The 22,183-nt window shown below is 40.0% G+C and overlaps 1 protein-coding gene across 2 annotated transcripts in view; it reads right to left on the bottom strand.

Moving 5' to 3' along the window:
• LOC114566421 (vacuole membrane protein 1) overlaps nucleotides 1–22,183 on the bottom strand; it is a 66,363-nt gene that overhangs the window by 24,487 nt on the left and 19,693 nt on the right. For both annotated transcript variants that reach the window (XM_028594863.1, XM_028594864.1), the window contains exons 6-7: nucleotides 13,889–14,122; nucleotides 9,898–10,029 (exon numbers count right to left, since the gene is read on the bottom strand). In XM_028594863.1, the coding sequence (XP_028450664.1) occupies nucleotides 9,898–10,029; nucleotides 13,889–14,122 (366 nt within the window). The remainder of the gene's footprint in view (nucleotides 1–9,897; nucleotides 10,030–13,888; nucleotides 14,123–22,183) is intronic.

Here is a 22,183-nt window from a genome sequence, read left to right on the forward strand (position 1 = left end):
AATAAATGATTCACAATTCCTTTCTGGTAAATTTCAAATTGATAAGCACATTTGTTTAGATTCAAATAATTAATTGCGCTACTTAAAAATTTATTAGAGCAGAGTTTTTTCAAGCATTTCTGTGGAAAAAGGACTATCGCAGAGGTGTATGAAATAAATGTGTGTAGCCAACTGGAATGTTGTTTTTATAGGGATTTTGAATGAGTGCTCTGGAACACATTCAAATGCCACATTAAAACAAATGAATTTAGGATAAGATCTTAATTTGGGATATTGTATAATCAAATTTCTGCCTTTAGGATTTCTCCATTGTCTCTGAATGTTAATGTTTCAACTTATTCACAAGTTATTGTCTGTTTACTGACATTAAATCTTTCCATTTTATATCTAAAAACATATTGGTGTCCAAATAAAAGGAAAAATGGGTAAATAACCTGTTGTTTTTATTTTATCTCTGCTTGTGTTTAAATAAGTGCAAAGGAGCAGCAGCTGCAACAGGAGGATTTTCTACGTCCTGTAAATGTGTCCTCCCAAAAAAGTTGTCAACAATTACTGAGCAAGATAACAACTGACAAACCAAATAATTACATCCTCAGAAATTAGATGTACAGCAGTGCAAACTGTTTCAAACCTAAAAAAAATAATAATACATATATATATATATATATATATGTATATCATAATTTAAATGGATTGCATATCGGAGTGATTTTCACTTACTAAATCTTAGAATCTGTTTCTAAACTCTCCCAAGTTTAGATGATTCAGTTTAAATGATAATAATAAACCTAAACATGCACTTTTCATAATATTTGCAGTTTTATTTCTAATGTATCCATATTTACCAAACTAAATGTGAAAAGTATAAGTGATGAGGAACTCATTCCCTGCTTGTTTAATTCTATCAAATATCTAATAATAAACAACTTCTCACAGGGAAAATTTATTTATTTAGATGTTTGAATGAAAAAAAGTGGGTTCCACAATTAAATGAAAGTCCTTTGCTAAATTCATGACTGTCTTGCCAGCATAAATATCTTCAAGTTCACAGCTCAAATACACTGATTCACCTGCCACATATTCTAAAAGAATTGCAAGGCTTTTCTCTAAACATGCTTTATAATTTTAGCAAAGTGATAAACTGGGTTTTAGCATGTCAGTATTGAACATCTAGTACCAGTTAATTAAATTGTCACTGGAAATGTGTGAACAACAGAACAGACGTAGGTCATTCCAGTGACTCACAAATTCTTGCTTTTTCTGCTGGTCTTGCCTTATCCTTCTTGACAGCTCCACAAAAGCCTCTTTTCACAGATTTTTCCAGCAATATACCTTTTCTGGGAAGAGGAGCCTTAATCTGTTTGGATTTGACCTAATCTAGTTCTGGGAACACAGTGGGAATGCAAAGGAAACCCCCTGATACAGGACCTTTCAGATCTTTGGATGGTTTTTCAATATCTAGGTAATTATTGAATTCAAATTCAAGGATTACTTCCACACAATGCTAGAGTTGTCATTGTTTTAATAAAATGATTTGTGTTTTACACAGAAATAGTTTAATTTTGGGTGTAAATCAAAATTTTTAAAACAATAACTATAAAATATACTGAGGAGATTCCATTTCCAAAATATTCGATGCAAGATTTTTTATTTTGTAGGCCTTAATGTTAATAATTTGATCAGTAGGGATTATAGATTTTACAGCCATAAACTGCACAATCACTTTCATTTGTTATTTCTACATTTGTTTGAACCTGAAGTTGTTGCACTTTTTTGTGAAAAGCAATACAATTATTCTTTGTTTGCAAAATCAATGTAATTAATGTAGTACTGCCTTTTTTAAATGCTGTAAAGTTCACAATATATCAAAGTAATTATATTTATGTCATATTGGATGAATATAGGCACTCACTCTTATGTATCTAAATACATATTTGTATTTGTAGAAGCCTTAAATATGTGTTTAATTAATCCTTACATATATTTATGAAATAAATAAGCTATTTCAATGATTTTATTTAAATGTGTGTCTGCTATACTGTAACACATGTGCATATTATATTTTGCATATTATTCTGGCTGTATGAAATTGTAATGTTTCACAATAAAGGCATCTTTTTGTGACGTTCAGATTGTCCTTCAAACTTATTTTGTATTTGTGAAAAAAATAGTAATGAATGTAAAAAATCTCAGTAATTAATGAATAACTGCAAATACTATTCTTGATTTAAAAAAAGTATATATAGTAAAATGGGATATCCTCCATTTAAAGAAAATACAGTCTTTCACACTGACTGCTGTTATGAACACATAAATATGTTGGTATTAAAGCTAACATTCACCTTAAGACTCTTATAAAATTGTTTATCCTTCTTGAACCAAATCATTTATGTTTTCATAATATTTCCTTTTTCATGGAACAATGTTTTTCACAAAAACTATTGCATTTTAGAATGAAACCCAAATAGTTAATGGTCTGTGTAATTATTTTAAGTCTAAATATCCTTAATGACTGTTTGCTGTATATGAAGTTGGGAGTTTTTTTTTTTTTACCTAAAACAATATCAAATCAACTGACAATGAAAAAAAAGAAAGAAAACCTAATACAATTCACATGAACAGACGAGAATAAAATAGCTGTCTTCTTAAAAGTAAGGCCTCAGTTTCTAAAACATCATATTAATTGAAAAAAAAAGATGTGGGAGGGGGCTGGCAATACACGATCATACCTAATATGGCCAACAAAACCAGTACAGTGCTGATGACATTCTTTACGGGGTGCAACCAAGCGGACGGGAAATTTGAGAGACATGGGAGGTCGCCTAATAAGGTGGTGGGTGGGGGGGGAGCAAAGAGACAGAGAATCTGATTGGTTCCCAATTTGAATTTCTGCCTCCACTGACGTCCAATCATAAAGGTTTCTCTTTGGACTAGCCTGTAGTTTTAATTCTAGCCTGTCCCCATGTGTGCATGTGTGTGTGTGTGCATGTGTGTGTGAGTTTCTCAGCTGGTGGGAGACAGGGAGGGAAGGAATGTGTATGGTTGGTTTACAGCTGAAGCACTGAGGACTGTGTCTGGACCAGGGACACCTGACAACTGCCGGTGTTGCAGTTCGGACAGAACCCTGCAGAACCAATCATTGCCACGGAGACGGCCTGTGAATCCCATTCATTTTCTGACATCATGACACATGCATTGTTTACATTAGGTACTTTAGTTGAGCTTTTGGCTCATGCAGTGAGAGCGAGCATGAAAATATCACCGCAGTGTGAACAAAGGGTCCCTGAGGATGAGGGGAGGGTGTAAAAGGGTGTGTGTGAACTTGTGACACTGTGATTTACTATAGTTGAACTATGTACTTGGGCTCTCTCTCGATTGTGCATTTCTGGACTGAGAAAGATCTTGGATGGCTGGGGTTCAGACATCCAGACTCTGTTGTTGGCGGCTTATGGAAAATCACCATCTTTGCCAGGCAGCTTGCCAAAGGCTGCCTGTCCCCCCCACCCCGCCTGGGCTGGGCTGGGTTTAGCAGCAATTACATTTGGTAAGATCTTGTCAAGGGTGCAGCGTCATTAAAACTGTGGAGGTTTTGGTTCCAGATTTGGCTGCCCGGCACAGATGCTTTATTCGTAGTCTGCACAGTCACCCCGCATGGAGCCGACCTCTGTGGGGAACAATATGCTCATTTAAACTGTTGTTGTGCAAATATACTTCTAACAGTCAGATTAACCAATACCTCATTTGAATAAGCAAATCACAAGTGCTCCTTAGAAACCACATTTTACCGCGCACTCTTTACAACTTGTACAGCCATGTGTTTCATGAGCATGTGCTACTTTTGTTTATTTGATATAAAAATGGTGCAGCAATCTGTGCATCATTTCAAACATAAGAAATGTACCACATCTGTTTTGATTTGATCACAGTAAATATGTAGATACATTGGAATAGCTGGGAGTTCATCACAAAACAAGCATTTATGGAATTATGGCAAGGCCATCATTAATTGAAAATGAGATTAAATTCTTATTATTAGGTACATGGCAAAAACATGACTCTTATATGACTAATGACTTTATAAATACAGGAGCATGTCCTGTCCTGATAGTTTGAATATCTGTGGTTACAATTGCAAGGTGATGACAATACATTTCTTGTCCTGCCTATGCAACACCTGTCTAAGCTTGAATATCACATTGCACTTTTCTGCTTTTTTGCACTTCTGGTTGGACGCAAACTGCATTTGGTTGTCTTTGTACTTGTACTCTGCACAATGACAATAAAGTTGTATCTAATCTAATCTAATCTTATTGGAAAAATCCACAAGGCAAAACGAAAGAGAAGACTTTTTTTTTTTTATAAACTTGATACAGCAACCCAAAACAAATTAACAGGAAGAAATGTTTTGTTATCTTGATATACCATAAATGGAAACAGGATCAGTTTCAAGTGTCGTTTTTTTTTCAGTTTTCTGTGACTTTTTTTTTCTTTGCCTGTTTTAATCTGAAATGCATTATTATTATTATTATTATTATTATTATTATTAATATTATTATTATTATGTTTATTTTGGATCTGCTGAAAAGTTGCTCAGAGGGATCTCTCATAAAAAAGTGGACTTTTCATTGTGAAAAAAGTTGGCAAAGCAAACACTTTTTCAGTAGTCTTTGGTAGTGCTGATGGGGTACAGAGTTCAAACAAAGACAAAAAGCAGGCAGCGACTAGGCACTCTGCTCCATGTGGAAAATTAAAGTGTCAGACAAGGAAAAATCTATGCATAGCCTTTACACAAGTCAACACCCACGCACATTTTTTTCTCTCCCTCTTTCTGTGTTTTCTTTTTTTTTCTCAATGAAAGTCTTTCACACAGAAGACACACATATCCGAAGGGACCGCGAGCACCTCAACACGAAGATGGCTAAAGTTCATCTCATTAACTCCTGACAAGCCCGCGCCTGCTCTCTCTGGCACAGGAAGTGGAGTGATTAAGGAGTTCTGACGCAATAGTCCCCTTTCAAGAAAAAAGAGGAGCTACGCATTCAAATCCATCCGACGCCCGCACGCGCACACACGCACACACACACACAAAAATGCACCCCTGAGTCCACGTTGACAAATTCTTTAACAAGCTGTGGTTAAAGGGAAGCTGGTTTTACTCTGACTCACCCCCCTCCTTTCAAACAGTTTACTGGAAATAAAGAGGGAGGAGGAGGGAGGGGGCACTTTCAGAGAAGTCACGTGACAGGGCCGGGCAAACCACAGCACAGAGAGCCTTTGAGTGCAGTAGGCCAGGGGGGAAGGCAGGCATACGCCCAGCGCAGATGGCCCTGATTTGAGTTACAGGAGATACAATCCTGGGAGTTGGCAATCAAGAATTCACAGCATGTTAACCCCTTCGGTGCCGGATGAAAAAAAAAAAAAAAAAAAAAACACAAGCCAGGAAATAACTTCATTATCAAGTTACAAGCAATCATGGACACGATCCAATGCAGGATCCTCCAAGACAGTTTGTGTCGATACTGAGGATTCCTCTCCAGCACACCGAGCGCTCTCGCACTGAGCTAGAGATTTAAGAGGGGGAAAAAAAGCTGATGTTCATGACATCAGTGTCTGGAGCAGTTAGAAAAAAGCATGACTTCATTATTCTTGAATAGCTCTGTTGAATGAATGAGAAAAAAAAAAAAAAACAGAGTGCTCTGCTGCTGTGCATCACGTGCACTTGTGGCAGGAAGTTGGCACGTGCAGGCTGGGAGAAATACCACTGGGTTTAAGTCAAACTGCTGGCACCTACAAACCTCTGTGACTTGAGCAGAGGGGACAAAGTCAGCATCTTAATCCGCCTCCGCCGCCACAGGGTGGAGAGTGTGTGAGCGTGAGTGTGTGTGTGCGTGTTTGTGTGGGGGAGAGTCTGAGCTTGTGTGTTTGGAGGGGGGTAGGGTTGAAGGGGGGTCACATCCTTAAGGACAAAATGTAACCACTTCCTGTCTAATACACAACAATCCAACGATACCGTAGTTTCTCCAATCTAATCCCAGTGGAGTCTGTTTCCACTTTGGCCTACTACTATTGATTTTCAGCTTACAATCAAATCCTCTGACACAAATCCACAACAGATGAATGCCTCCGTATCCACCTTAAAAAGGTTTAAAAAGTGGAAGTGAAAATCAGAGAGGTGTTGCGGAATCTCCTTGAGCAAAAGAGGGAACCCTGAGAACATCCGAGTAATGGTAAAAGCCCTGGCGAGAGAAAAAATGTTTCCGTATGTGGCAGGTCCTTGCTGGTGCTAGCAACCTGCCTCCAGATGCTGTCCAATCACACGAGTACACATTACATATATACACCCGGCTGCCAGATATCATCAGAGAGAGAGAAAGAGAGAGAGCGCAATGCACAGCGGGAGACGAACAGAGTGCGTGAGAAAGAACAGGAGCCTAGGCTGAGAAGGACAGAAAAAGAAATAATGTCAGAGAGAGAGAGAGAGAGCGAGACTGTGTAGTGAGACAGCAGCAAGCAGCGTCACTTCTAATCTGCCCTCGCAGGGATGCGAGACGAACAGGCGATGCTCCTCCTGTGTCACGCTGTTAGTTTGTTAAGCTCTTCAATGTTGAGATGATCATTTAGACAAAATCTCCCCTTTCCCATGCCGCCCGGTTGTTGCTCTCTTCCAATTTGTTTTTGTAGTTTCGGTGGGAAGCGCCACTTTATCAGTGATATAAGTGATGTCAGCGCTCTCCTCTCACACATGTGGTCCGAACACCAGGGCTGCTGTTGGTGCCAACCTGCCCAGCTGTCCACAGCATTAGTAACAGTGAAACTTACAGCAGGTGCTGCACCTCTGCCCATTGTTAACCAGCAGCACCCGATTCTTCTCAACACATTTTTCTGTGACTTCCTTTTTTCTGTTTCAGTATTAGTGTCTCAAAAGCTCACAAAAACTGGGGGATGCAATATTTATCTTTAAAAGAAAAATGCTGTTTACACAAATACAGCACATCTACAGGGCCGAATGTATGATTTATGAGTACTCAGTGCCTCTAGGAACTGCATGTTTTTATTTTGAGAAAACAAAAATCTAATTATTTATTTAAAGATCATTTTGTAGACTTTGAAAACATTTTTTATTAAGGGATGCTTAACATGCTGTTTGGACCAATGTCTACACACTTCAATATTAAGAGATCCAGGAAAGGCAGGAACAGCGTGAAGGAGTGTGTTTTGTGAGTATGTGATCCAGCAAAATACCTGCCGTGACACCAGTGATTGAGTTGTGGCCAGAAATGCATCATGGTTCAAAGAAAATGAAGTAATGCAATAAGGATTCCTCTGCCACTATAAATGAATGCAGTAATTAATGGAAAGAACCAAGCCACTGGTTTGTTTCTAGAAAACCTAAACAACACGGAAAATCTTGATGGCATTTTCTCCACTTGTTCAAAACGAATGGCTAGAGTAGTTTTTGAAATATTTTTCCATTGTTTTACATGCTTTTTCATGGAACAGGGTGTCGACGCAGAATGTAATAATTGAAATGATTTAAGTGATTTGATTGAGACTTAACTGAAAAAGACATTGCTCCTAAAATCTAGAATAAAAATTTGGATTAAACATTAATATGCTCTATCCTATAGTTATACCCTTGCAGAAAGAGAATATGGTGGCATTTAAAAAAAAAAAATTATTTTTTGGTGACATTTTAGGCATATAGAGTCAATACATCCAGCGATACATAACAACACGGAAGACTTTTCATTTTATGGGACTAGATCATAATATCTATGACTTGTTAGAATAAACTTTTTTCCCTTGTTTCGCTTTTCTTATGCATACACAAGCATGGCCTAATATATTAGGAGGACTTATTTCATCTTGCGACCAGAGGCATACTGCTGGTTTCAGGCATTTATCCTTGCTGAATGACTGCATTATCAAAGACAGCATGCAAGTACTGAATGATTCCCATCTAAACTATGTTTGGACTGTTACTAATCCTGTACGCATGCTGGAAGGTGAAATAAATACTGTAAACAAAGCAAACTCTGAATCACTCAGTAATCCCTTGATATCTGGGACAATCTGATTAAAATAATAATTTAATAATTTATAATTGTTGTTAATTTATAATTTGTTGTAAAATTCAAAACCATTTATGGATGCAGTTGTTTTACTGCACTTGACCTGTCTGACTGTTGACCCACACTGTTGGAGAAAGCAAAGCATTTCTGAGGATGAAGCCTGTGTCAGGACTGACAGGTCTGATGAAAAGGCTTGATAAAACCACATGTATGTTTCCCCTCATTCCTTCTCCTCCATTCATAATTGTGTGTGGGTGGAAAAATAAATATTTACAAAGACAAAAAAATAGTTTTCAGGGATGTTTGATATGAGAATTTATTTTTTTACAGGGAATTTCAAAATGAAGGGCCGGAAATGGCGGGAACATTTCACCCGAGTGCATCATTGCTGTTGCCTTAGTCATAGTGTTGAGAAAGCAGTAGATTCCTGTTGTAACACTGAGACACTGGGGTGGGGCTTAATCAGTGTTACACACACACATAATAAAAAAAACAACTTTTAAAGGGGAACTATGCAGTTTTTTTAAGCTTAATTTGGTGATAATTGGTAATTTGGTGAATGGTTATATGACTTTTTTTCGTGTTGAAAGGTGGTCGTCTCGCACCCCCCTAGCGCCTGCGAGCAGAAAAACCACCCCTGCAACTTTCGGCCGGCGAGCTGCCGGCCTCAGCGTCAGGAAGTATTGCGTGATATCAGGTCTTGCGATGTAACAAATTGCTTCACGGCACTACACACATACAGGAACCGGCAAAAAAGAAGCAGAAAGGTAGGAAAGCATTGTCAGAGGAACAGAGAGAGGAAACTGACCGAGCCAGGAGTCAGACACGAGTAAACATCGGACCTGCGTTTTCAGAATGGGGAGAACTGAGATAAACAGAAGACTGCAAATCTGATGCTGACCTGGTGTTCTTGCTGTTGCACTTGTAAGTAACCTGCGAGCAAGGTTTCAATTGAAGATTGTAACGGCCAATTTTAAAAAATACTAAAACTCAACATAGTGTGCACCAGGTGTGTGTGTGCGTGTGTGGATAGAAACGCGACAGTAAATAAGGGCAATACGCTGTAAAGACTCACACACTGAGCTGAAATGGAAACACTGCGCTGCAACATGTATCATTAGATTTAAAGCTATAGTGCGTAGTTTCCCCCATGAGGAATTCTAAGTAATGACAACAACACTGTCGGTACGTCCACATGATACAAGCCTTCCGTGATCGCGCACCACCCCCACCCCTTCGCCACGCAGTTGCAAATAGCCAAGGAGAACACAGAGGATTAAAAAAACATGGACTCTTCAGAAGAGGTAATTATCTTCACTTGAGTTTCTGCGTGGGAAAGTCACCGGTCGACACAATCTTCTGAACATCTTCTGAACATAGTCATACTGAGAAATCCAGAGAGAGTTGTGTGGAGCTGATGGTCTTAATTAGCTTTGTAGCAACTCATTTGGCAATGGCTTGAATGTAACGGACGCTCATTAATATCAAAAAGTTACACACTAAAGCTTTAAAGGTATTCATTTTTAAAGATTCTGTTATTCTACAGTATTTAAAAACTTTAAAAAATGAATATCCAAATCCCAAAAAACTAAATACCTACCCAACGAATAATTATACCAAGAGTTGAATATTCGGTTACCATACCGAATAGATACCGTTAGGCCTGTGCTTCAAATTATACGGTGAATTTTTTAGGCCATACCCCTCAGCCCTAGGTAGAAGTTAAAGTTATAGGTCTACAAGATGAGAGTTGGAGGGTGTGAGGGGTGTTAAATAACAGAGGGTGATGAAGGGGCTGAAGATGATGCAGGGAGCAGTGTGTCACCTGGGCTGACTGGGTCTGGTCCAGAATCTCCTCAAACCTCTGGTAGTCCTCGTCGTCGGGGTCAGCCCCGGACAGCCTCGCCGCCCGTGCCATGAAGTAGGGAGGAAGCTCTCCTATAGCTGTACCTGCACCCTGCTCACACAGAAACACAGACGCACAAAGGGACATTTTTTTTTATTTTAAAGATTCTTTTTTGGGGCATTTTGGGCCTTTATTTCCACAAGACAGATGAAGACATGAAAGGGGAAAGAGTATGCAGCAAAGGGCTGCGGGTCGGAGTCGAACCCGCGGCCGCTGCGTCGAGGAGTAAACCTCTATATATGTGCGCCAACTGAGCTAAGCCGGCCACACAAAGTGAGATTGTTAATTACTGCTACTCAGCTGTTCGTAGTTCACTGTTTACAGTACCCCCATGGTGTGCTTCTATATATCGCTTTGGCAACACAGGCTTCTGTCCCAACTGCCAATAAATCTGAATTCCATATAGCTTTAAGAAAGAGAAGGAGGTTAGTAGTTGTTTATTTGTATCAATTTTATCAAATTTTATTAAAATGCTGTGGCTGAATTTATTGCGTTAAATTGTATTTTTTATCATGCATTGTGTAGTTTAGTTATAAAAATGATATATGTGTCTTAATGTCATGCTAATTATTATAACAACCATATTACCATGGTTCCTGGGGGGTTAATGGAGCAAAAATATCATTATCCACTATCCTAAGGAGCTTTCACCGCTTGACGTCTGGGATCGTGCAATCAGAGCACTTAATGGGAATAAAACGGAAAGGATTTACGAGAACGAAAATCCCACAGATTATTAAACGATCATGGATACATAAAACACAGGTCCAGGGAAGGTGAAAAACCAGATGCCACTTCTTCAAACAGCATATCAACACACTGCACCGCTAGCTGCTCTGTTCCAATCTGCTTTGGACATGTGGAATGCAGTGTTTCTGGAAAATTTAAGAAGTGCTAACAAGCCCAGGGGGTTCTAAAGGAACCAAGATATCAATATCTGACAGCCAAAAGGAGCTTGTAGCTATAAAGTGGTGCAGCCCGTGTGGTTGAGAAAGGGCTTAACAGGAAGAAAGCGGAAGTGATTTGAGGAAAAATAAATCCTCAGCACTTGGTCGGTTCAGCAAGTTCATCCCGCCAAAACATGAGGACGGGGGGAGTGAGGGATGAGGGGGTGAGGGCTACAGACTTAATTAACACAATGAAAACAGCCGCCAAGAAATGCTGTGTTTTTGGAGTTGCTCACAGCTCATTACTTTAATGTTTCCAGGCACAGGGGGAGAGTAGGGGTGCAAGGGGGTTGAGAGAAGATGCTAAAGATACAGTTAATGCAAGTTACAATTACAGATGGCATTAAGATGATTCCAAGCCCCAACACATCCTGAGCATCCGCAGATGCACTGCAATTAAAGAAAAAGAAAGATTTGAACTAATATTCAGTTGTTTAGGAGGAAGAAGAACATAACTAACTAATCACAGCCATATTACTTGTATGTTGCTGGATGGCTGAGCCAGAAAATGATTAGTGGGTAGTTAGCAACCATGGCAGCGACAACAAGCCCAAACAATCATTCTCAGAAGGCGGTACTATCCCAAAACCTGGCAGACTGCATATTTAATGTGGACACCCTGTTCTCTTGTTAACACTGCAGCCTTTGATGAAATCTGCCAGTTTTTTTCTCATAATGGAGACGTGCCCTAATCTCCCTGGCAGCTGCTCCATTCAATAGCTCTGCCTCTGTTTGTTAGCGTGCATGCGCCTGTGTGTGTTTGTGTGTGTGTGTGTGTTTGTGTAGGGGGCTTTGAAACTGTGGGTGCAACAGGTGCCTCCAACTGTAGAGCTGACAAGCCTAACCCGAGGCCATGCCTGGCTGGGGTTACAAGGGTGTGGTGGTGAGTGGGTGGTGGTGAATCCAATGGGATTGGGTGGCACACACACACCCACAAACACAGACTCCTATATCACACCTCAGAGCATGGTGCTGCTGCTGGTGGTGTGGTTGTGTCTGTGGCTCAGATACAATTTTATTCCAGTTTGAAGCCAGAAAAACTAACATGCTGCACCAATAAATCAAACACACACACACACACACACACACACACACACACACACACACACACACACACACACACACACACACACACACACACACACACACACACACACACACAAGGATGTATATTAAGACGGGCTGTGTCTCATACAACATAAAGCCATTATATAATAAGGGGTGAAAGGTGAGGGTCACAGTATCATTTATTACAGTATAATTCTTTGATATTAGTTTAATATTAGTATTTTATATATGTATAGTTTAGCATGTAAAGAAATTGTTAATGTTAGGATTAGTGAGGATATAGTGAATGAGTATCATCAATAAAAGGCCTTTACTAGGTATTGTAGTACAAATGTGTAGTTTTGAATGATTCCAATAAATTGAAACCTTTTTTATTACATGTGTGTGTACAGGTAATGTATTACAAACAATAAGGAAGTCTGTGGGCCAATTACAGTAGAGAGCAGGTTGTTAAAAGCCTGCCTGGTTCCTGTAAAACTCCTGGTAGAGAAGAAGCAGCTGAGGATCTGTATTTCCCCTCACCTCAGCCCCGTCCACATTATGCAGAACAGGGAAACAGATTACAAAGAATGCTAAAAGTCATATCACATGTCAGTGACCAAGTTCTCTTTTCTTAGCGTTTGGCAGTTCTGCCTTTCTCATAAAGGAAAAAAAGTAAATTGCTGGTAAGAGTGGAGATGAAAAGATAATGTAGTTACAAAGAAGTCTATAATTGATAAGACTTTTAGATCATTGTGGCACATGCATGTTTTATATGTGTCCTGTATGTGTGTGTGTGTGTGTGTGTGTGACAGTAGCACAAGCCATTGTCAGCGGTTTCATGGTTATTCTAAAGCATGTGTGACTCATTGATAAACCACCAGAGCTCAGACTCTAAGTGTAACTAGACACCAAGGTAGAAGGCTGTTCTTTGCCTAAATTCAAGCTTCAAACAGATAAGCTGGCATTACAAAGTTTAGCATGCTTTTTATATATATATATATATATATATATATATATATATATATATATATATATATATATATATATATATATTTCTACTTTGAAGTAGGACAATGTTTCTGTTCTGGCCCTGAAAAAAACGGTTGTAGATTAAAAATATTTCATCTTTCTCAGCAGCCACAAGGCTGGTTAGAGGTGTGAAACCACCAGCACTGCATGGGGGAAATTCACAATAAGGAGCTGGGGCTTTCCAAGCAAATGAGTTCTCAATGAATACATTTGCATGCACATTTGTATGAACATTTGGATCATTTCTAGCTTGAGTCTCTACTGGTGAAGATAGAATAAAGAATAAACAAGTATTGTTATTATTTATAAATTATGGTGCAAGGACCACAGAGGGAGCTCTAAAAGATTTAAATAATTATTTGTATTATGATGTTAACAGAGAGAGAATAGACAGGAATGGCCAAGTTTCTCATCATTTTCACTGTATTGCACTTCATAAATTGCATGTTAATTAAGAAAAAATCATGGTCTGATGTGTGCACCTAATTTGGAGTCATTGGTATGTATAGTTTGATGCTGCCCCTTCAATTTTGGTAAGTTTCATGTTTCTACCACCCTCTGTCTAATTACCCCTTTCGAAACCTACCGGATAAATTCAGAAATGCATGGTGGTCAATCTGAAAACATGACTGTTTTTGTTAGTGCCTGAGAAACATTATTAGGAAGGAAACAGCATTAGGAAGATATGAGGTTTTCACCTGACAGCAACAATATTTCACTCTAAATACTAATCAAAGCTGTGGTGAATGTGCAAGGTCAATACAAACTGCGACCAAAACTGACCCATGAGAAAGGTTTATAAAAGCTTAACTCTGTGCAGAATCTGCAGCTGCCTGCTCTTTAGCTGTTCTTACATGTACAGCCAATCTGTAACAGGCACTCACCCACATACAAGCTTCCAGGCGGACTTTGGAGATGATGGTCCAGAGAGAGATGCTTCCCTGGATGGCAGCTGAACCCACCGCCGTTGCAGCCTCCACGCCCACCTGCTCAGCATCAGAGTCTGGTGCTGGTGCGTTCTGCTGGGGACAGACTATTTGGTCTGGATAAGGCGGTTCGGGGAAATCCACAGAGCCACATTCATAGGCGGCCAACGTCACTGATGCTATGTGTGGTCCCTGAGAAATAGAGAGAGAAAGACAAAGACAAAAATGAAGAGAAAAAGAGAAAAGGAGTTAAAATAGAGTGGGAGTTGAGTCCACCTGTTGGAAATAGTTTTGAGTCAGAGGAAGACCCCTTTGTTATTAGCATAGGGAGAAAATGACAGATGTGAGTCAAATACTGATTGATAACATGAAGACATGAAGCTTCTGCTTTCCTTTCTGTATGAGTTAGATAGGTCCTTAGGAAATGGAGAAAAACACATAACTATGATTAAGCTGAAACGATGCTGCTTCATGCAGTTTCAAAGTGTCAACAGATTAAGAGTGGAGGGCACCAGGTGGAAACAATCAAGGAAGAAAACCAAAGTTGGGGTGTAGAAACCATTTGGCATATGCGCGCGTGCGCGCGCACACACACACACACACACACACACACACACACACACACACACACACACACACACACACACAATACTCATTCACTCAAACAAATGAACCTCAAAGACATGGCAAGGAAAAACAATGGCAAGCTGAAAATATGCAGTGTTCCAATAGTACAGGGGATGATTCTCCCCACCTAGCCCAGGTGACATGCACATAAAGACTCTCTTCTTCCTGTCGTAAGAATGAGACATTAGCATACTTAAGGACCCGCTGTCTTTGATAGGGCCTGGTCTGGTTTACATTTCTGGCACTTGTTTATTTACTCGCTTCAATAAGGCTTCCAGTGAGAAAACAGAAAAATCAAAAGGAAGGAAGAGGTGTGCAGGGTGGATTTCTGCATTTAACACACCTGTTTTGAAGGGTGATTTAATGCAGCAAACCTGTTTTAAAGAGTTAAATTAATTTCCTATTTAGGTCAAAGCAAAAGTGTGAGCACTGGCTTGCTGAACAGAACAGGGTGAAAAAAGTACAACAATTCCTTTGAAAACTATGCTATTCTTGAAGCATAAATTCCCTTATCAAAGTTTCTTGTCTGAGAGGTGCAAGGAAATTCTTTGTACAAATGACCCTTGGCCATTCTACACTGACTCATTATGAGAATAAGGTTGCTAACATCATCTGAGAGCACAATATTTGATTAAGTTTTACACTGAACAGGATCCAGTCAGGAAGAAAAGGTCATGTAACTTTGTATTTCCTCTGTAAGAACACGTCACACACTGAACAATGATCTAGATGGATCTGAAAGAGTGACAGAGATGATCAAACAAGTCACACTACTGTGATACCTGCAAATAAAGGCAGGCCCTGTGAGTGGGCCCTGTGTACTCTGTCTATTCTATGTGTTTACTCATGTGTACGTATGCAAAGAAAGGGTGCTCCCTGTGACGCACCGGGGCAGTTTGGCATTACGCAATGTAGCACCAAAACAATTTGGCAAACCTGGGGTGGGGCTGGAACTTCCGGAGCTGCCTAGGACAAAGCAGGACAGGACAAGACGGGACGTGGGAGGGCAGGACAGTTGCTTGTGAGGCAACAGGAAACAGCAATGTATAGGTACAATGCACTCACCTTTAGATGATACAGATTAGTTTCATATACACTGTAGTAGTAAGCAGGCACAGTCACATTTACATTAATACTTAAAAAGCACTACCAGGGGAAATGTCTAATGTTCACACACTTGTTTTCTTACAAAAGCAAAAGACAAATCTTTAGTAATCCAGAGGGAGAAGTCAAGAAACTCCCAGCATTGACCCAGTCAGATTAGATACTCCCCAGCCTTACACACACACTAGGGTTGTGCCGATGGCCATCGTGATGGCTGGCCGACATCACGATGGAGAGCCACCATCGTGATGCCACACTCCTCACCCTGTCAAACACACTAATCCTAGTCGCGGGCGCTGGACGGGAAATTGACAAGTGTGTCGGTCTTAAACTAGCAAAGACACTTGCGTCGGGCTTTGCGCTGCGGATGGTGCAAGATGTGAATCATCGAACCATCGCTTTGAGCAGACTGGATTGGCTGTAGTGATACATTCTCTCTCTCTCTCCCTTTCAGTTGTAGCTCGCTCTACCTTCTAGTAACGTTGGACACAGCGGTCTCGAGTGAGAGAGAAAAAAAGCGTTAACGTGGAACGCTATCACACTTTCCTTTCTCCCCTCATTGGACTAAGTTTGTCGACACTACTCTGTGCGTGCATCAATAAGTAAGTCCGAGGTCCTGTAGGTACGGGACGATGTTATGCAGGATTTACGAATGTATGTTAGCAACAGTAGGCTAATTCACGAGGGTGCTATTTTATGTGTGAGCTAATATTGCGGATCTGTTCATGTGCGCTGCAAGAGTTATGTTTCTGTTTATTGAATGAATTATTCAGTGCAAACATAACCGATAATGTAGTTTAAACTCAGTAATGAAGGTTTATTAGGTTATTACTGTCGTTCTGTTGAAGGCAAACGTCCCACTGTACTGTCATTACGGACATCTGATTGATTTTACTGCACCGAAGTTAAGTGAACGTAGGTCAAGTTGTAAAAAACTGCCCCTACCAGCAGGGCACCATTTACAGACGGAATTTAAATGTATGTCTAATCGTTTCTATGTTAACGGTTAGCCCATAGTAGTAGAAAAAAATATTTATGTAAAGAGATATGAGCCCTCCCCCTTCCCCCCCCCCGACGACATCATCGTCCATCGCCATGTTTTACTGTAAACATCGTCAACTGCCAATATAGGGGACATCGCCCTACCCTAACACACACACACACACACACACACACACACACACACACACACACACACACCTCAACCAGAATGTATGTGTGGCCAAGAAACACAATATTCCTTTTGCTCAAACCTTCCAACTCTATCTCAGGTAATGTGATGTTTACCAAACACACATAGACAGCCTGCCAAAGGAGTGTTGCGTGACACTTTAGTACCTGCTCTCTGTCTAATGCTGTGTCACTGCTTCTCACCTTACACAAAAATCCAGCCCTCATATGTTGTCCTTGTGATTCACTAATCATCTGCAGCCCAGCCCCCAACATACAGGTAGCTGCTCTGTCTTATTTTTTTTAATTTTGTTTCTGACTTGATGACACACATGGACAAACAGTCACAAAATAATCCACACATTTCGTCTCCTAAAAAGGCATAGACGGTGATTAATATCAGGAAAAACATTCTAACTACACAGTGGAGGCCATTAACACAAAGTTTAGGAGTGCAATACTAATGATTTTGTTTGTTTAAAGTTCCTGTGACGTGACATTTACAGTAGTTCAGGACTCAAACACATGGAGCTCTGAAGCAGACCTGTGCATTGCTTTAGTGTCCACTCTTTCTGTAAAAATAGAGATGAGCAGCGTGGCTTCCGTGGTCTGTGCAGCTTCAGGACGCGCTCTGCTGTGGGCATGCTGCGGTAGATGTAACGCGTTTGTGCTCTCTGAATTTCTGCCGTAGTTTCGGTTTTCCACCTCCGATGTAGAGCAGTGTATAGCCACTTCCCTAAACTTTGTCTCATTCAGAGACGGTAGACCCAAACGGGGCTCTGTGTCTGTCAGGAGGTCTGAGTTCTACCCTATCAGCAGAGCAATCACGTAATGCACAGCAAACTATGGTGCAGGTAGATTATTTTCTGAAATATAGTGACTGTATTCTTTGTAATAGCCTATCATAACTCCTGTAAACTCCTGTAAATCACAGAGAACACAGATATATTTTGAATGTGCACAAAGTTTTGAACATGAGCAGAAATCTTGCTCAAACACATCTGAAATATTACAGTCCAGGGGTTTATTAATTCATTAAAATTAATTAATGTATCATTGAGGTGAATAATTGTCATATGCACATTTAAGGAGGTTACTTCCCCAACAAAAGATGCAAAAGAGGAGGGAAGAGTGAATTATGCCTAGGCTACATGTGTGCTGACTCAGATATAATTAGAAAAGTCAATCTATAAATAGTTGAAAGCAATACATAAAGCCTGAGAGCCTTACTGCAAAATATTCCATTATGTTTTTTTATTTTTTGAATTGTCCCCCATGTTTCCCTTTACATAAAGATATTTTCAGTAGGGCTGTGACGGTATAGTGTTTTTCTTACCGCGGTTAAGTTAGAGCGAGAATGGCAGGGTGCCTTTAGTGAGTGATGTCAGTGCCCGTGTGCAAGGAGAGCGAGCGGTAACGGAAAGTAGCGTATATGTGAGGAAAAGAAAGAGGAAAAAGAGATAGCAAAGATGATGTAAAGTGAGTTAAAAGTGAACAATAAAACAACAACAAGCTAGAACTTCTCAAGACACGGTGGCTTCCTCTGTTGTCAATACTGCCAGTAAAGTGAATGGTGTTACCCCCCGAAAAACATCGGCTTAACCCTTAGCACAGTGTTTCCATTTCAGCTCAATGTGAGAGTCTTTACTGTGTTTTGCTGTCATTTAGGGCCACTCTGCTTTCTCTCCTCTCGGTTGATCCATTCCACAGACAGTTCAGAAAGCTCTATTGTCAATGAAGTAAAAAGAAAAAGAAGAAAGTTTGCTGACAATGCAGAGGGCAGACGCTTTGCAGCACAGCGATTTTAGCAGCTGAGCAGACAGAGAGTAGAGAGGACGACTCAGCAGTCCACTAACTTGTTGCTCTCTCTAATATAACCAATATAAACTGCTCTGTTTAGGCTACAAAATGTGCATGCAGGCTGAAATTCAACCATGCGGTGTTGTCGGGATTAAGCAATAAGCAGAATGAAACTCCGCTAGCTGCTAGGCTAATTTGCAATGGTAAACACTGCAACGTTAACGTTGCAGTGTCCACGTTCACCTCAGCTCGAGCAACTTAAGTTTTTTTTTTTCTCTCCATAAACTCTTGAATGTAGGATAGAAGACGATGAGGATAACTACACTAGAGATGGCCCGATACCACTTTTTTGCTTCCCGATACCGATTCCGATACCTGAACTTGCGTATCGGCCAATACTGAGTACCGATCCGATACCAGTGTGTCATATATTTTATTATGTTTTAACAGCTGTATACTACTATCCCTGTATGAATGTAATATTATTTCTATCTCTGTTGTCGGTCTGGCTCAGGTTAAACTTTTTGTGAAACATGAACAAACAATGAATGCCGTAGTACTTTCTTTTATTCTCCAGTTTGACAGTCAGTTATAATGAAAAAAGAACATAAATAAACTACTTTAATGTAGATTTTCTTTAGGGCTTTATTACACGGTATCGGATCGGTGCATAAACTCCAGTACTTCCCGATACCAATACCAGCGTTTTAGGCAGTATCGGAGCCGATACCGATACTGGTATCGGTATCGGAACATCTCTAAACTACACAATGGTTATTGCTTTCATTATATTTCATATCACACGATATCTGTTCTCCTGTAACTTCCGCAAGCAAAAAGTAAAGTATATGCGGTGATGATGTCCACCGCATATAATGTCCATGTCTATTACCGACCACATCCTGTAGTTTCCTGATGGTTAAAACTTTATTCCCTACTTCCCCCTGTAATGCTAGTACCATCTGAATGGAGCTTATGTTAAAAGTACACTGTGAGTTAGCTAAACCATTTTGCTTTTTGGTGAGTAACACTGAATAACTGCATAACTTCTGAAAACTACACAGGGCCCTGAATCCCCAGATGTTTGTTATCAGCCCTGTTACAAAATATTAAAGATGATAGGGCCACATTTTGTAGATCCTCAAGAGAGTTTAAACAAGTCCACTACAAAGAGAGGTGTTGGCACAGGTGTTACATTTGCTAATGTGACCATTCTTAGGCGTTTGCCATGATGAGGGTGAACTGATAACAAATTACTTTTAATGTGTAGTAAATTGTTCCTTAACCTCTATCCTAGACTTGTGACAGGGATTGGGTACGAGCACAGCAGTTGCTAAAGCACATGGGCGGAAAGGAGCTTCCTCTAAGTGCCACAGCACGAACAAAGTCGGTGTCACTGTGCCCACTGAAGAAGGAAGTGAAAGCAGTTTGGCCAATAGCTGCTGCTGGGATGAGCTCCTGACATGGACATGGTATATCACCTTCTTTGGTCCTTTGGATCCAGTGCAATTGGAATAATGGTCTTTAATTGTTAAACATGCGATATATAAAACATTACTTTCTTTTGTGTGACTGTGTGTGTCACAGTGACAGTGTTAACTGCATTAGGTCAGCAGACACATACACTCATAGCATAATGTAGCAGTGTAGGCGTGATGACTTCAATTTCAACGCAGCTTATGAAAGGAGGGGCTTTTTACATTTTACATTTTAACTACTTTAACTACTTGTTTATTCTTTACACAGAAACAGATACAGTAGACTGAATACACTTATGATAAAATTTCATCATGAATCACATCAAATTACATAAAACAGTACATTTATGTTAGGAAGCAGTGGCACCCGACAGATTCAAAATGTGAGCATTCTGTAGCTTATAAATACTTTAACACACTGATATTTGTCCCTGCACATCCTCCTAATTTAAATGTTGTGTAAGACATTTGTTTTGTAAAATGATACAATCCCTAATTAATTGTTTTTAATCTTGAGACCCTAGCAGATGCAGCCCATAATCGTCCCTGCCACTGCTCATGGCATGGACTCCTCTTGTTAGTTTATGGTGGCAAATGTAGTTTGTTCTGAAGCCCCAAACCAGACATTAATGGGTGACCATAAACTGACCGGTTCTTAGTGACCACGACCACAGAACGGTCCAGTCATTAACAGGTCAGTGTGGTTGTCAAGGGCCATTGAAGCACATTAGACACGGTTAGGCTAGCATAACCTGGACAAACATTAGAGGTTAGTTTGTAATGTAGAAGCCCTGGTCAGGATTTTTGAGGGAGGTAAGAGAGCGCTGGACTGAGACCAGTTCAGAGGTGGGTGGCAAGCGTGCGTAGATCACCACTATTAAATAAAATTATTACATTTCATAAATTTGCATTCTGATCCTCCACTTCTAAAATAATTAACTTTTTAACATATAATAATGTGTGTGTGTGTGTGTGTGTGTGTGTGTGTGTGTGTGTGTGTGTGTGTGTCAGACATGCCTTGGATGGCTAAGGTGTAACAATTAAGATTGAGAAGCGGTTAGAAACAGCACAACCACACAAAGCTCCCATTTACACATCTCTCTGGTATTCATTTTGAAGGAGTTTGGTGAAGATGAGTAAGTCAAAAAACATTTGAACAGATCCACGTCTCCAACCTTATGAGGAAGAAGGCGGCACAGTGGCTCACAGCAAGTAGGCACTGCTGAGTACTGAGTTTGATCCCCGAGCTCCAGTTTCCTCCCACCAAAAAGACGTAGGTACAGACATTACAACTGGAGTTGGTCCCCGGGCGCCAGACTATGGCTCCTAATTAGTTAGGATAGGTTAAATGCAGAGGATACATTCCTAGTATGTGTAAATGTACTTGAAGATTACTTGGCAAATATTAATATTATTAATATGGGTACCGAACTATGGCTGCCCACTGCTCCTAAGTAGCTAGGATAGGTTAAATGCAGAGGATACATTCCTCATATGTGTAAATGTATTCAGGTATAGCACAGCAAATTAAAAATTATATATATATATCATTATTATAAGATTACATACTTAAAAATTATAGATGCAATTGTGCTGTTTTTTTTCCCTCTTCTTTTTTTTTTGCCAGTGAAAGTAAAAGCCCTTTTTGGGAATTTTATATTTAAACCCAAAGTTAGGTTCCCTCACGAGCAGCTGCAGATCCATAACTTACCAGTGTAAAATTCCCAACCAACGTATCTTATGGTTCGTTAATAAGTAATACTGCCTGTTCAGTAGTGGGAGGATCAAATCCAAGCGATAAAGTTCTGACACACTATCTAGATGTAGTTAAAAATGAATGGCTTCAAATCGAATTTAAGAGGTGTTGAAGTTAAAGAGAGAGATCCGTTACTGCCAGCCGGTGGTGAGTCAAGAGTAGCTTTTCAGCTTTTCAAAGAATGGCTGAACTTGATCCTGATGTGTCACTCGTGTTACGGGTAACATGCATGCAAGGTATCAATTCTCACTTTGGTGAAGAGAGGAGTGATTTTGCTATGTCGAGTCATATTTGACACAGAAAACATGTACAGCGAAG

The sequence above is a fragment of the Perca flavescens genome, chromosome 13, assembly GCF_004354835.1.
Source record: "Perca flavescens isolate YP-PL-M2 chromosome 13, PFLA_1.0, whole genome shotgun sequence".
Classification (NCBI taxonomy): domain Eukaryota; kingdom Metazoa; phylum Chordata; class Actinopteri; order Perciformes; family Percidae; genus Perca; species Perca flavescens.